The following is a 15,756-nucleotide window of genomic DNA, read 5'->3' as shown; positions in this document are numbered from 1 at the left end:
ATTAGAAAAAGGGTTACAGTCGTTCTCACTGATTGGCTGTTTTGGGAAAAATAACCGTTATTACTGTAATGATATTGCTGTGTTTGATCGGTGCTCTTTTCAATGCCTAATCATAATTATCCATAATTTTAACTATCATTTTGAGTCTAAAAATAAGCAATAGAGGGAAAGACTTTTAACAATGAATCGAAGCATGCACGTCACATATTTTGTACGGCAACATCTATGTCTGTGATGCAACATGCTTAAAAAGCAACCAGAGAATAAAGTGTGAAAATGAATAATAGCACATTTTAAAAACAGTCGAATTCTGTGAAGTGGGCACATATCGTCGGCGTAAGAGTTGGGGAGACGCTGTCGCGTTCAGCTGACGACCAGCGCAAATACAGAGAGCGTTTGTTTCTATATTGAGATGAGCACAACGCATTTTGTCCTCCTAAATGGCCCATGGGTACTTGAGTGAGTTCAAAGGTGTTTTAGCAGCATGCAGAGTGGCCATTGTGCACTGGCTTTTCATAGGAGTTGACTCAGAGCATTCCACTCCAACTCAACGCCAGATACCTGCAGCATCTAAAACGCGTAATATTCAACACAGTGCAAAGGAATCACTTTAAAAACCAAGTTTAATCTATTTCAACCAGGTCCAAGTGTTGTTCAGCTAAAGAGACTCAAGCAGGGTTAACACCAACATGTTTTGAAAACCCTTCACAGTCTTTGGCCACAATAAAGTGGATGGCTCTTTTTTGTTTTCATGGAATGTCGCACTCATTCCTCTGTGAAGATTTCTGTTTGTTTTGCGATCGCATAAAGGCATCTCTTTCAAACATATTAACTACTCATTGGAGGAAAAAATGTGACAGCGTGAACTCAGAAAAAATAAACATCAATCATAAAAATCATCAAAGTCATGGCTGCTGGTGTTGCGGGACTGAGGACGCAAGGCCATTTCGATCTCAGAATTGCTGTCGTCTGATTCTCCCCAAAATGCTGCAATCAAAAATATGTACGCACACCATTAACATTCTGTTGCAGTAAGGGGGAAGTAATGTCCAGGAGCGTGATCCGCAACAAAGTAAATAATTCCAGAGACACTGGTACAAAAAAACAACAAAAAACAAATAAAAACTAAAAACTAAACGCACGTGGTAACCAGACATACTGGCCACATTTTGGAATAATTAAGATTTTTTTATGTCTTTGAAATGGGTCTCTGATGCGCCCAGTAATAACATTAATATTGTGAAATAATATTATATTATGTTTTTTTAAATAATGTAATGTAATCTCCTGTGATCAAAGTTGAATTTTTTGCATCATTACTCCAGTCTTCAGTGTCACATGATCCTTCAGAAATCATTCTAATATGCTGATTTGCTGCTCAAGAAACATTTCTGATTATTATCAATGTTTTGCTGCTTAATAAATGTTTTTTTGTGGAAAAAAATACACTAGCATTCAAAAGTTTTGGGGTAAGGAAGATTAAAAAATATCAGCAAGGATGCATTAAATTGAACAAAAGTGACAGTAAAGAAATTTATAATGTTACATAAATGTAAAGACTGAACATTTCAAATAAATGCTATTCTTTGGTTCTTTGAAAACATATATCATGGTTTCCACATAAATATTAAGCAAACGTTAATGAAACTATTAGAAACTGAGCACTGAAAATAATTGATAACTGAGCATATTAGAATAATTTCTGAAGGATCATGTGACTGAAGACTGGAGTAATGATGCTGAAAATTCAGATTTGATCACAGGAATAAAATTATATATTAAAATAGAAAACAGTTCTTTAAAAATGTAATAATATTTCACAACATTGCAGTTTTTACCGTAGTTTTGATCAAATAAATGCAGCCTTGGTAAGTATGAGAGACTTCTTTAAAAAACATTATTCCAAACTTTTGCCTGGTAGTGTATTCACAAAATATAAGTAGTGCAGTAAATCTAAGTAGTAAATAAGTACAACCTGATTGTGGAACATAAGCATAAATATAAAGGATAAATATATTTTTTAAATTTGTACAGTGGTCTTACCCTTTGACTGGACAGCAGAGAAAGCTTTACTTTTTGCACTCTTCCTGTGAGAAATGAAAAACAAGAGATTGTGAGACTACACATTTTCTTACTTGTTCGTAATTATGAACAACAATATTTTATCTAACAAAATGAAAACACACACTAATAATTAAAATCTCTGTACAAACCATATCATTCAATCAGTTGCTCAACATCAGTTCAGCCACAACAGACAACAACATGCTCCCGGAAGCCATCATTTCTTACACAACATCGTCTTTTCTTTGCAAGGTACTAACCAAACCCTGAAGAACATCATTTCCCCTCTAAGCCTGTTCTCAGATGGGGTGATCGGCCAAATAAACTTCCTCGACTTCTTTTCTAATGGCACTGAAGGACCCGGTCAAGGTTCTCTATTCACAAGTGGACTGAGCGCTGGGTTGCCGGGTTCCCATAGCATCACTGATATCTCTATGTAAATGCATGACCCCTGACAAGCCTTTGATCTGCAATGATGCATATGCAAAAGCTCGCGCTACTTTTCATACAGCCTTCCTTCTTCATTTACATCAGCACAGGGCTATTCAGACCTCAACAATGACGTCTTCATCTTCACCCTCATTCTCGCCCTCCGTGTCTTCATATATCCATATCATTGAATTTGTTTTCACGTTGATGTACTTTAAAGGATTCAGGGAGCAAGAGTAAGAATATTTCGTTTTCCTTTGATGGATTTGGATGAAAAGATAAAACAGCGGTTGTATGTGCATTCACATGTGGCCCGCCGACCTGACAGCAAATTCAGTCACGTCGTACGCTCAACCTTGACACTGACCAAAGGAGCTGTAAAGACGTAGTTGAACTCAATTAGGTTGGCTCTCACATAATTCAGCTTAGCTCTTTTGTTTCCAGAACATCTCTATACAAGGCACAACATTTCAGAAATTCTATTGATGCAAGTGTAAGTATAGTTACAGTTGACAGATACGTATTCAGTCCCAAGGTCAAGGGACATGACTGGCATAAACCTATGAAAAACTTTTCTGAAACAGATACTGGCGGCTGAATTATTTTTCAAACTGACTATTTAGGCAGCAATTTTGCACAGCACAACAATAAAACAGAAATCATTATCTTGTTCAAAATGGCCATTTACGATGGACTGAGCACAATTTGTATTAAATATTATCGACATAAATACGTGGTGTTTGTGTTGCATAGACAGAGCATATTGGCAGCACATTCAAAACACACACACATGATGAGCATCAGACACGTTTTAGCGAAGCACATTATTTGTTATAGCATATATTAATATTTATTGCATGGTTCTCTGGAATACTCAGTTACAACTTTTCATGGGCATCTTTTTTTAATGCTGACTGACAATATAATTTTTTGATTAAATTAGGTAGATTACATTTTTGCATTATAAAATAACTTTGACTCAGATCAACATTTCATGTCTGTTTATTTATTTGGCGAGCAGCTGCATAATAAATCGACTGACTGTTTATTATTCCTTACATTCATCACCATTACGTAAGATTTAAAGCTGCATTTAAACAAAATTTAAGTAAAAACAGTATAATATAGTAAAATATTACCATTTTAATAACTCTTTTCTATATTCATGCATTTTAAAATGTAATTTATGTCACATGATCCTTCAGAAATCATTCTAGTATGCTGATTTGATGCTCAAGAAACATTTCTGATCATCAATAATGTTGAAAACAGTTGTGCTGCTTCATATTTTTGTGGAAATCAGGATACTTTTTTTCTGAATTCCTTGATGAATAGAAATGTCAAAATAGTTTATTCGAAACGGAAATCATTTGTAAGATTATAAATGTTTAACTGTTACTTTTGATTAAATGCATCCTTTCTAAATAAAAGTATTAAAAAAAATCTACTGATGAAGTTGTCATGTCCTGGTGTATAAACAAACTAGAAAAACTGCTTTAGAGAGTTCGACATAAAATACATTATTCAAATAATTATGCTAAAAAAATGCTTTTCAGAATTTATGTAAATTTAAATACTAAACTGTCTGCAAAAATGAATAAACTAACAAACAAACATGTTGTGTCCAATTTTCCATCTCCCTTTCTCTGTTCAAATTGAAAATATGGGAGGCCGTTCTCTTTTATGAACATTGAACGCTAGAGCAAAATTTGAGGGCTTCCCCCCCCCCTTTAGTCATGATGAGCTCAATAATAAATACATGTTTTGGTGGGTAAATAGGGCTATTCTTTTATATAACTTGCTTGCCATGGGAATGCTCTATCCGCTGGGCCACTTCAGACAGTGACGAGTCTGATTTCAAGACACTATTATCACAGAGAGCTGTGAATGCACTGACCCTCCAATCTAATATTCCATTTCCATAAACATTTATGCCAGTTCATCTTGCACTGAGGTTCACTTAATTGAGGCAATGAATCTGAATATGTAAGACAGGGCTGGCCACTGTTTGGCTGCGTCTCACACACAGAGGTGAATGTAATGTGTAAAATGATGCAAATTACTGCTTTGACGGCAACCTCTCTCTATTTCCCTCCGCACCAGCGTTTACTTTTTCCGCTCTCCCTCTGTTTCGCGTTGTTTTGAGCATTTGGATGTATTTGCGATATTTGATGAAAAGTGCCCCTGTGCGTTTTTAGGCAAGCATTTGATACATTAATATATGGGGTGTGTGGGTTGTTGTTATGATATCTGAGCTATGAATAAAAGACATCTCTCGGCATCCTATGCAGCAATATGCTTCATGTAAATAGACTGCAGTTAGTCTGCATTTGTTGTCTGGGCAAAGTTATTTTCATAATACCTATGATCACGTACGATTACAGCTCTGCTATTAGTTTTGATGAAAGTGTATCATTGCAATATCATTCCTTTTGAAATATTCTGTTTATAAAGGTGAAAAATATATGTGTCTTGTCAAATATTACTGATCTTCACTTACATTTATTAAAGGGTTAGTTCACCCAAAAATGAAAATGAAAATGACTCACCCTCATGTCGTTACAAACCTGAAAGACTTTCGTTCATCTTCAGAACACAAATGAAGATCTTTTTGATGAAATCTGAGAGCTTTCTGTCCCTCCACTGACAGCTATGCAACTACGACTTTGACATTTCAAAAAGTTCATAAACAGATCGTAAAACTAATCCATATGAATTGAGTGGTAAGTCCAAATTTTCGGAAGAGACTTGATCACTTTATATGATGAACATATTGAATTTAGTCTTTTATTCACATATAAACATTCATCAAATCACACATCAGTTGTGGTAAACGGAAGCTCAAGCATGTTCGCTTGATGTGCGAGAACCAATAAGGTTAATTCTCATGTTACGCAGCACGTTTGAGCTTCTGCAAGAAACCAGTGAGGTTCATTCTCGTGTTACACAGCACGTTTGAGCTTCTGCAAGAACCAATGAGATTCATTCTCGTGTTACGCAGCACATTTGATCTTCCACAAGAACCAATGAGGTTCATTCTCGTGTTACGCAGCACGTTTGAGCTTCTGCAGGAACCAATGAGGTTCATTCTCAAGTTATGCAGCACGTTTGAGCTTCTGCAAGAACCAATGAGGTTCATTCTCGTGTTACGCATCACGTTTGAGCTTCAGCAACAACTAATGAGGTTCATTCTCGTGTTACGCAGCACGTTTGAGCTTCTGCAGGAACCAATGAGGTTCATTCTCAAGTTATGCAGCACGTTTGAGTTTCTGCAAGAACCAATGAGGTTCATTCTTGTGTTATGCAGCACGTTTGAGCTTCAGCAAGAACCAATGAGGTTCATTCTCGTGTTACGCATCACGTTTGAGCTTCAGCAACAACTAATGAGGTTCATTCTCATGTTACGCAGCTCGTTTGAGCTTCTTCAAGAACCAATGAGGTTCAGTCTCGTGTTACGCAGCACGTTTGAGCTTCTGCAGGAACCAATGAGGTTCATTCTCAAGTTATGCAGCACGTTTGAGCTTCTGCAAGAACCAATGAGGTTCATTCTCGTGTTATGCATCACGTTTGAGCTTCTGCAAGAACCAATGAGGTTCAGTCTCGTGTTACGCAGCACGTTTAAGCTTCTGCAGGAACCAATGAGGTTCATTCTCAAGTTATGCAGCACGTTTGAGCTTCAGCAAGAACCAATGAGGTTCATTCTCGTGTTACGCATCACGTTTGAGCTTCAGCAACAACTAATGAGGTTCATTCTCGTGTTACGCAGCACGTTTGATCTTCCATAAGAACCAATGAGGTTCATTCTCGTGTTACGCAGCACGTTTGAGCTTCATCAAGAACAAATGAGGTTCATTCTCATGTTACGCAGCACGTTTGAGCTTCCGTAAGAACCAATGAGGTTCATTCTCGTGTTACGCATCACGTTTGAGCTTCAGCAACAACTAATGAGGTTCATTTTTGTGTTACGCAGCACGTTTGAGCTTCAGCAAGAACCAATGAGGTTCATTCTCGTGTTACGCATCACGTTTGAGCTTCAGCAACAACTAATGAGGTTCATTCTTGTGTTACGCAGCACGTTTGAGCTTCAGCAAGAACCAATGAGGTTCATTCTCGTGTTACGCATCACGTTTGAGCTTCAGCAACAACTAATGAGGTTCATTCTTGTGTTACGCAGCACGTTTGAGCTTCTGCAAGAACCAATGAGGTTCATTCTCGTGTTACGCAGCACGTTTGAGCTTCTGCAGGAACCAATGAGGTTCATTCTCAAGTTATGCAGCAAGTTTGAGCTTCAGCAAGAACCAATGAGGTTCATTCTCATGTTACGCATCACGTTTGAGCTTCAGCAACAACTAATGAGGTTCATTCTCGTGTTACGCAGCACGTTTGATCTTCCATAAGAACCAATGAGGTTCATTCTCGTGTTACGCAGCACGTTTGAGCTTCATCAAGAACAAATGAGGTTCATTGTCATGTTACGCAGCTCGTTTTATCTTCCACAAGAACCAATGAGGATCAGTCTTGTGTTACGCAGCACGTTTGATCTTCCACAAGAACCAATGAGGATCAGTCTTGTGTTACGCAGCACGTTTAATCTTCCACAAGAACCAATGAGGTTCATTGTCGTGTTACGCAGCTCATTTGAGCTTCTTCAAGAACCAATGAGGATCAGTCTTGTGTTACGCAGCACGTTTGATCTTCCACAAGAACCAATGAGGTTCAGTCTTGTGTTACGCAGCACGTTTGATCTTCCACAACAACTAATGAGGTTCATTCTCGTGTTACGCATCACGTTTGAGCTTCAGCAACAACTAATGAGGTTCATTCTCGTGTTACGCAGCACGTTTGAGCTTCTGCAAGAACCAATGAGGTTCATTCTCGTGTTACGCAGCTCGTTTGAGCTTCTTCAAGAACCAATGAGGTTCAGTCTTGTGTTACGCAGCACATTTGAGCTTCAGCAACAACTAATGAGGTTCATTCTCGTGTTACGCAGCACGTTTGAGCTTCTGCAAGAACCAATGAGGTTCATTCTCGTGTTACGCAGCTCGTTTGAGCTTCTTCAAGAACCAATGAGGTTCAGTCTTGTGTTACGCAGCACGTTTGATCTTCCAGAAGAACCAATGAGGTTCATTCTCGTGTTACGCGGCACGTTTGAGCTTCAGCAAGAACCAATGAGGTTCATTCTCGTGTTACGCAGCACGTTTGAGCTTCAGCAAGAACCAGTGAGGTTCATTCTCGTGTTACGCAGCACGTTTGAGCTTCATCAAGAACCAATGAGGTTCATTCTCGTGTTACGCAGCACGTTTGAGCTTTAGCAAGAACCAATGAGGTTCATTCTTGTGTTACGCAGCACGTTTGAGCTTCAGCAAGAACCAGTGAGGTTCATTCTCGTGTTACGCAGCACGTTTGAGCTTCATCAAGAACCAATGAGGTTCATTCTCGTGTTACGCAGCACGTTTGAGCTTTAGCAAGAACCAATGAGGTTCAGTCTCGTGTTACGCAGCACGTTTGATCTTCCGCAAGAACTAATGAGGTTCATTCTCGTGTTACGCAGCCCGTTTGAGCTTCAGCAAGAACCAGTGAGGTTCATTCTCGTGTTACGCAGCACGTTTGAGCTTTAGCAAGAACCAGTGAGGTTCAGTGTTGTTACGCAGCACGTTTGATCTTCCATAAGAACCAGTGAGGTTCATTCTTGTGTTACGCAGCACGTTTGATCTTCCGCAAGAACCAATGAGGTTCAGTCTTGTTACGCAGCACGTTTGATCTTCCATAAGAACCAATGAGGTTCATTCTCTTGTTACGCAGCACGTTTGATCTTCCAAAAGAACCAATGAGGTTCATTCTCGTGTTACGCAGCACGTTTGAGCTTCATCAAGAACAAATGAGGTTCATTCTCATGTTACGCAGCACGTTTGAGCTTTAGCAAGAACCAATGAGGTTCATTCTTGTGTTACGTGGCATGTTTGATCTTCCGCAAGAACCAATGAGGTTCATTTTCATGTTATGCAGCAGGTTTGAGCTCCACAAGAATCAATGAGGTTTGTTCTTGAGCGTCAAGCAGGTTCGGTTAAGCTTCTGTTTATTTTCGCTGATCAATGTTTAAATGTGAATAAAAGCCTAAATTAAATCTGTTCATCATATAAAGCAATTTAGTCTATAAAACTAAACAGCTCAAAAAATATGCATGTCATGTGAAATTTTACAGATATTCACTTATATTTAATAAATATAATAAAGGTTGAAAATTAATTGTGATTTTTTGAGTTGCACATAAAACTGATTATTGAAGTACGTTTTACAAGAAAATACTCACAGCCTTTCCACTTAAAAATGTCATGTTTAAGACTTAATTTAAGTGTTTCCGGCTCTAAGTTTGCTGTCATGTGGGAACCTTTCATAAGTTATAGTTATAGCAGAAGGGGATGAATTCATACTGATGGCTGGTTTTGCCTGTAATTCACTGATGTTACTTTACTTTTTTATTAATTAATTTATTTTATTAATATATTATATATAAATGTATGAATATATGTTTGATATGTACGCTAAGTAAAGCACAATGTCTGTACACATGTATTGTTGTTGGTTGAGTTGACTGTGTGTATGTTGTTTAAATAAAAAAAACTTGCTGATTCTTTGTAATTACTTGTCAAATTTACTAGCAATTTCTGAGGGAAAATTGTTTCTACACCAATGTGTATGAGTAAAGGATCTATACCTATCATAAGAATTTAGCATATAAAAACATAGATAAACATCTATACGCCTCCACAGCTATGCTAATAGAACATGCTCTTTGGATCAGTGTTTGTGCAAGGTAGCAGTAGCACCTCCTACACCCATCCCAGCTGTGACCCACAGCAGCACTGATTTACCATTGATTGGACCCCTGTAAGAGCCAAGAGCTCTGGAGTGAGGTACTGATTCAGAGCAGCAGAGAGAGCGCCCTCTATGTGCCACCAGCTGCCACTGTTGGGTACCACACAGCTGGCCTAAATATGAGTGCCCTCTGCTGGCAAACAGCAAGAACTGCAGGAGGATAGGCAGGGGACTTTTCTTTTTAAATGTGCTGTGTACACACAGACATCACCTCAAGAGAACTGGGTCATTGCATTTTCTCCTGTATTATTTCAGTTTACAAATTGAAGACCTCTTCTTGGTTAAGAAAAAAAAAAAAAAAAAAAATGGGCTCAGTGAAATAAATGTTGATATGTGTACAGAGGATATTCTTTTTTGTTAGACAAAGCAGGCGGATGATGAGAAGCACAAAGAAAGAGAGTGACCCCCACTGGCTACTGCCATTTAGTGCTACCCCGTCCCACCCACCACCACCCCTGCATTCACTCTAGACAACAGAAGACACCAGTAACAGGGATATTTTAGTTAACTAAAACAAAAATCAAGGCAACATTTCTCATTTTCATTTAGTTTAACTTGATGTACTAAAATAACTGAAACTGAAATAAAATTAATAAAAATATACAGACATATTTAAAAACAAAAAAAACAGAAATATACTATAATAGTATCTCAATGATGCAAATTTGTTAAACTGGGAAAACTCAAAGTCTATATACAAACGGCTTCCTTTACATATTAACCTCCCGCTGCTGTTACACAAGCACAATTGTTTTAAATTGAAGAAATGTTGGTGAAGATTTTACGCTACTCCTAACCTGTTATTTTTCCTAAAGCAACAGAGCGGGACACTAAGATCCAGCGAGTGGGCGAGACCTGCACTACATGCCTGCAGTAGCCGAGGACACAATAGCCGCTGAAGAGGAGGAAGCTGTGGCATGCAGCCTTAAACAAAGCGCAGGAACAAGAGGTCTTTACATGGAGTGCAGCTGCTTATTGCAGCTCTCCCCTTCCCGAATCACTGCAGCACACAGGCGTAACAAATACCGTCCACACAGCCTCTGAATTATAACACAATAAAACGCTGTGTTCCATAAAAGTATTTAGCAGTAAAAATGGCACGTTGACGAGAGGAGGGCGCAGGGAAGGGAATTAAGGGAGAAAAAAAACAAAACAAAAAAACGGGGCTGGATATGAAAGACCCCGATTCTCTTCAGTGCTATAATAGTGAAATGAACACACATAAATGTGTTAAGAGTATCTCTTTGCATCTTGTATGGACTGCATGTATTTAATCTGGAAAGCTTATTATGGGCGAGTCATTGCTATGCAAAGCAGCGCCTGACGCTTTTCTCTGGTCTTTTCAGCCCAGCGCAGTGTTTGGCCAATAGGCCTGGCCCCCCGCCTCTCATTGGGCATTCATAACATGCAACATTTGCACAATGTATCTCTCAAAAGACTACTGAATAGGGGGCCTTAATACTCATGTAAACAACTGCAAACCAATTACTTAATGAATCAGCCCCACACATAATGAGGAGGCGCACAAAGGCCCATAAATGCATTTTTTTGCTCCAAAGTGCCTGCTTTAAACTCCGATTCTTCAGCTACGGTCCCGGCTTAAGCGCAAAATCATAATTATGACTAAGAAAGAGAGGCACTTGATTTATTTTATTTTGCTTTATTACAATTTTTTTGTGAGTTTTGGACCGAAGCAGACGGTCTTTTAATGTGCCCATCGGCTCAGTGACAGAATGACAACAGTAAGTGACGGAGAAGAGAGAGCGAGAGAGGGGGAACAGCACATGTAGTGTTCTACTAGTGCTCGAGTGCAGGGTACTTGTAGAGGCAATAAAGCGCAAGAAGTGACTGGCAAGAGGAATTCTTCAGCACGCCACGAAATGGTTTACCTGAAAGCAAAGCGAATGCTGCAACGCTAACCATCATCTTTAACCATCGTAACCTCATAGAGGGTCTTCTCTCAGGAGCTGTGTGTGACTACCAGGTTCTGGGATGTTCCAAAAGCATCTCGCACTAGAGACGGCTTATGTTTATTAATGAGGCCATTCATTGGGCAGACTGTGGCATCCATCAGAGAGCTCTGTCAGAGTGCAATCATTATACCCTTTCCTCTGCAAATAGTGTAAACTAGCTGAGAGAGCGCAGGGGGAGGCGGGCAAAGAGTGGGCATAAAGACTGGGCAGGAAAAAAAGACGGAGAGACAGGGAGAGAGACTTTCGACCCTTGTGTCAGCGTGATGCTCTGAAAAGCATGTGAAATCAGAGACGATTACTCTTCACAAGGTTTACCCATCCATTACCTGCCCTAATGGATTCATGGAGGAGAGGCACTGCTGGGAGGGCTTGCGTGTCTTAGCTGATTGTGTGAACTTGTGTTGATGTGAAAACCTAAACAATGTACCTTCAAGATCCTTTTTCATCATTCAAAGTCCTGATTTACTGAAGCAATCAAATAATGCCGATGATGAGAGGAAGCCCTGAATGAAAATACAGCTTGACTGATGCCTCCCACGTGAACTTGTGTTAATGATGCTAAGAGTATTTCAAGGACAAACACACATTGTTTTTTTTTATTAAAAGAGGACAAATGGAAATAAGGATTTTTTATATAAATATAATTGTGTGAGTACTTACTGGCTATTTTGTGTTACAGGGTCCCGGAGTGCCTCAGACCTCTTTAATTTGTCTTTGCATAAAAAATAATAATAATTTAAATAAAAAGAGAAGGAAAAGGGTGCATTATTATTACACATTTATACTCTTGTTAATTTGTATGATCAGTGTAATCATAATGTATATAGAAATATTATATATTTTTCTGTTAAAACGCAGATAATATTGACAGTGAACAACTCTCCAAAATATTTTAAAATGTAACTGTGTTAAATGGCCATTGCACAAAACAATGGCCATTTAATAGCCAGATTTTTACAATTAAAATGTAATTTATATATATAAATTACAAATATATATATATATATATATATATATATATATATATATATATATATATATTTGTTTTATGGTTGTCCCCAAATGTCTATGGAATTTACGACCCTGGTACTTTGGGCCTGAGGTGGGGGGAACAATGAACTTGAAACTTTGGGCACAAATGGCACAGTTTCCTGAGATTGGGCCATCTAAAAATAATTATTTACAAACACAATCTGAACACACAACTTGCTAAATATGTTAAAATAACTGTAACAACTGTAGTGATGTTAAGAAGAATTTGAATAAGGTTCAACCAAATAAATTCTATTTTATATAAAACATTTAAATGTTTCCATGCTAATAAACAAAGCCTCTTCGGAATAAGACTTGCTCATACATGCTTTGTCAAACTTTAGAATATTTATTTGCTATTATTCCCCGTTACCTGACTGCTCCGAATCCTCCTCCGAGTCACTCCAGTGCCTCTCTTGTGCCACAGACTGTTTAAGCAGCTGATATGCTTTGGTCTCTATAGAAAAAAAGAGACAGAAAAAACAAAAAACTAAAAGCGAGAGCAGCTAGTCAAATATTTGCTAAAGACCTCAACTTCCAACTTTCCAGAGCCCTGATGTTTGATGAACCAACATCAGCTCTTTAAGGCCTTGATGAGCAAAGAGAGGAGGTGAAAAACAGAGTGAGTGAGCACTAAACTATTGATCTAATCCAGACGCACACATACAGGCTACCGTCTACAAAAAAAAAAAAGAACAAAAAAAAAGAACCCGTCGGCTTTTGTGTTGCCGCACCATCTTGTAGGATTCCATTTAAAACACTCTTTCATGTTGAATAAACTTTCAAAATTGAGATCTTTAAACAGCGAGCATTCAAGCTTAAAATACTTTTTGAAAACGAGCTAAGAGAAAGAAACGTGCCCTGTAAAACAAAAAAAATATGTCCGTTTTAAATGTTGAAAGCAAACCAAACAAAAACTGCAAAGTGGTTATGCCCCCAAAGAATACCCAAAGACAAAATACATTCCGGCATCTCGTTATCCAGATATTTGTAGTATGGCTGCAACAAACATGTTGTTTGTTGCTCTTTTCTTCCGGTGTAATGACTGCAAAATATAGGCTTCAGTGCCATGTAAAAAAAACAAAAAAAAACAACATCTAAAGATTTCCTTTTTGTTCGGCATTTACATAAAACACTATTATGCGAAACGCCGCTTTACCGACAAGGACGGCGGAAGGCCAACGTTCGGACAACGTTTCCACGGATGATTGCAAAGTGATGCAATACGAAAGGCAACAGAACTCAATGCAGTCTTCATTAGCCGCCTGTAAACAGCTCATAAGCAGCCAGGGACAGCAGAGGCGGTTTTCGACTACCATAATGCCTTTGATTAGTTGCAGTGAGAAGCTGGACTTCTCTCTCCGTGGCGCTCTTGGGCTAGCCCTGCGCATGAAAGGCACAGTTTGAAATCAGATAGCCAAGTGGAATAATGGATAGTTTTACATTTCTGAGCTGGCGCTGGGACTTGCTACCCAAGGCTTTTCAAAGGATGCCTTGACATCCAGTCTTTTCAAGTCCGCCTCTGGCTGGCATTGTTTAGCAGATAATGAGAACCAATGACAGATCTTGTGCGGCACCCCCAACCCGGCCGGCGGACAATTAAACCTCCGCATTATGCGCTCTGAGAATCTCAGTTTCACCCATACCTAGGGCAGAAGAAAAGAGACGGGTTTGTTTTCTCTGCCGATAATTAGAGGAACTGTTCCACTCTTCAGGTGGGACTTTGACCTCTGATTCACCTTGATCATCTTTTCAGTAGCCATCCAGTTGGGAAAAAAAGGGACCCCCATTATCTACTGCGTGAGGAGAAAGACAAAACAGACACAGAAGAACTCCCGAACGGGCGCTTCTTCGATCTGCCTTTTTACCTCTAATAGGAATACTTTCCACTGGGCTTTGGTCGGCACTGTCCTCTTCAGCACTTTGAATTCCTGAAACAAAGAAAAGAGAAGGAAAGCGCAGCTCAGAGAGATGGTGGAAGAGTGAGACAGAGGAGAAAAGAAAAGAAAGATCTGGTAAGGGGGGGCTGAGCTTTTCGAATCTGAACAGCAGGACTGATTGAGACAGGTTTAAAGAGAGAATGAAGGCTGGCTGGCTTTGTCAGAAATGAGATTTGGGCAAAAGTGTATTCTCATGAGGGTCAGAGCTCTGGCATCCTGCGAGTACTCGAGGTCCTTCATCAGAACGGAGCCACCGAGCTGATGTTTCTCTGCTTTGCCACTGAAAATGAGCCATTAATGCAGTTTGCCTGATTTTAGGGCATCCCTCTCGGTCTGGCCGAGCACGGCTCTTAACATCTGTGTGTATTTAAACTGCTCAATAATACATGGATTACAGGCTATTCATCTGAATCCGAAAAAACAGATATTTGAGATAAGCAGAATTTGCAAATGCCAGCTGAAATGTCAAACAAGCGTATTACCTTGTGTTCCAACGGTTGGAAGATTTATTCCGGAAGGCCCGGCGGGCTTTATTCCCACACTGTCATGCAGAAGGGAATGCAGGCTGCAAGAAGATGAGAGTTCACTTTCTGATGGCTGATGGGTCTCAGATTCGTGGGTCAGAAGCCTCTTCAACAGCTCTCCTGCCTGGATGACACAAAGAGACGACTTATCTTCATTTCAGGGTTCTCACACCTTTTCAATTTTCCATTATTTTCCAGTCATTCATGATTTCTTATTTAAAAACGTTTTATAGACATTACATTGACAATTAGTAATTTCTAACCAATTAAATATTTTACAGCAAAACCTAACTTAAAAAAAAAAATAGACAAGTGACCATTTTAAAAAATAGCAATCCATGACTTTTAGAGTCCTGGAAATCACAGTTTTAAAATTCCCTGATATTTTCAGGATTTCCATAACCATAAGACCATGCCATTCAGATTCTTATGACTGTGTTTACCCTGTCCAAATTCAACATGACGATGTGTGATTTTATTTTAATTTGCAGAAAATTCACATGTAGGATTCAGCTCCCAGTGTTTGTTTATTATACATTTTGGCAGTACTATTGACCACATTTCACAAATCTTCAGAATTCAAAACAATTCCCAGCAAAAATCAGTACAAAAAAAAAAAAATCTGCAGATTCCACCAGAGCTTGATGATCACTCACTGCTCTTTTTACATAAAAATAATACAAGATCAGAGGAATGATACCGCAAGCAATGAAATGCATGATGGAATCCAGTGACTGACTTAAGCCAGGAAAAAGAAAAACTTAATAATTATCTTTCTTTAAAGCTCTACTCTCAACTCAAAACTGAGGTAGATCAGCTAAATATTAAAACTCAAACACTTCAAACTGCAATTAGATTGTCAGTGGTCATCCTCAGGTCAGTTCCAAAGATAGAAATTCAGTTTCTCTACATGAAGCT

The 15,756-nt window shown here is 38.9% G+C and overlaps 1 protein-coding gene across 4 annotated transcripts in view; it reads right to left on the bottom strand.

Moving 5' to 3' along the window:
• Nucleotides 1-605: 605 nt before the first annotated feature.
• kiz (kizuna centrosomal protein) overlaps nucleotides 606-15,756 on the bottom strand; it is a 37,906-nt gene continuing 22,755 nt past the window's right edge. Inside the window, exons 10-15 of one of the 4 annotated variants that reach the window (XR_014603926.1) lie at nucleotides 14,797-14,962; nucleotides 14,114-14,305; nucleotides 12,748-14,020; nucleotides 12,003-12,054; nucleotides 2,044-2,087; nucleotides 606-987 (exon numbers count right to left, since the gene is read on the bottom strand). Coding sequence is in view for 3 of the 4 variants with exons in the window: in XM_084096336.1 (XP_083952462.1) it covers nucleotides 884-987; nucleotides 2,044-2,087; nucleotides 12,003-12,054; nucleotides 12,748-12,831; nucleotides 14,243-14,305; nucleotides 14,797-14,962 (513 nt within the window). In the remaining variant the exon portion in view is untranslated. The remainder of the gene's footprint in view (nucleotides 988-2,043; nucleotides 2,088-12,002; nucleotides 12,055-12,747; nucleotides 14,021-14,113; nucleotides 14,306-14,796; nucleotides 14,963-15,756) is intronic. The other 3 variants (XM_084096336.1, XM_084096337.1, XM_084096338.1) reach the window with 3 other exon arrangements.

The sequence above is a fragment of the Abramis brama genome (genome assembly GCF_963993115.1).
Source record: "Abramis brama genome assembly, chromosome: 21".
NCBI lineage: Eukaryota > Metazoa > Chordata > Actinopteri > Cypriniformes > Leuciscidae > Abramis > Abramis brama.
Note: the sequence above shows the minus strand (reverse complement) of the source record. Positions and strands in the feature narration are given on the sequence as shown.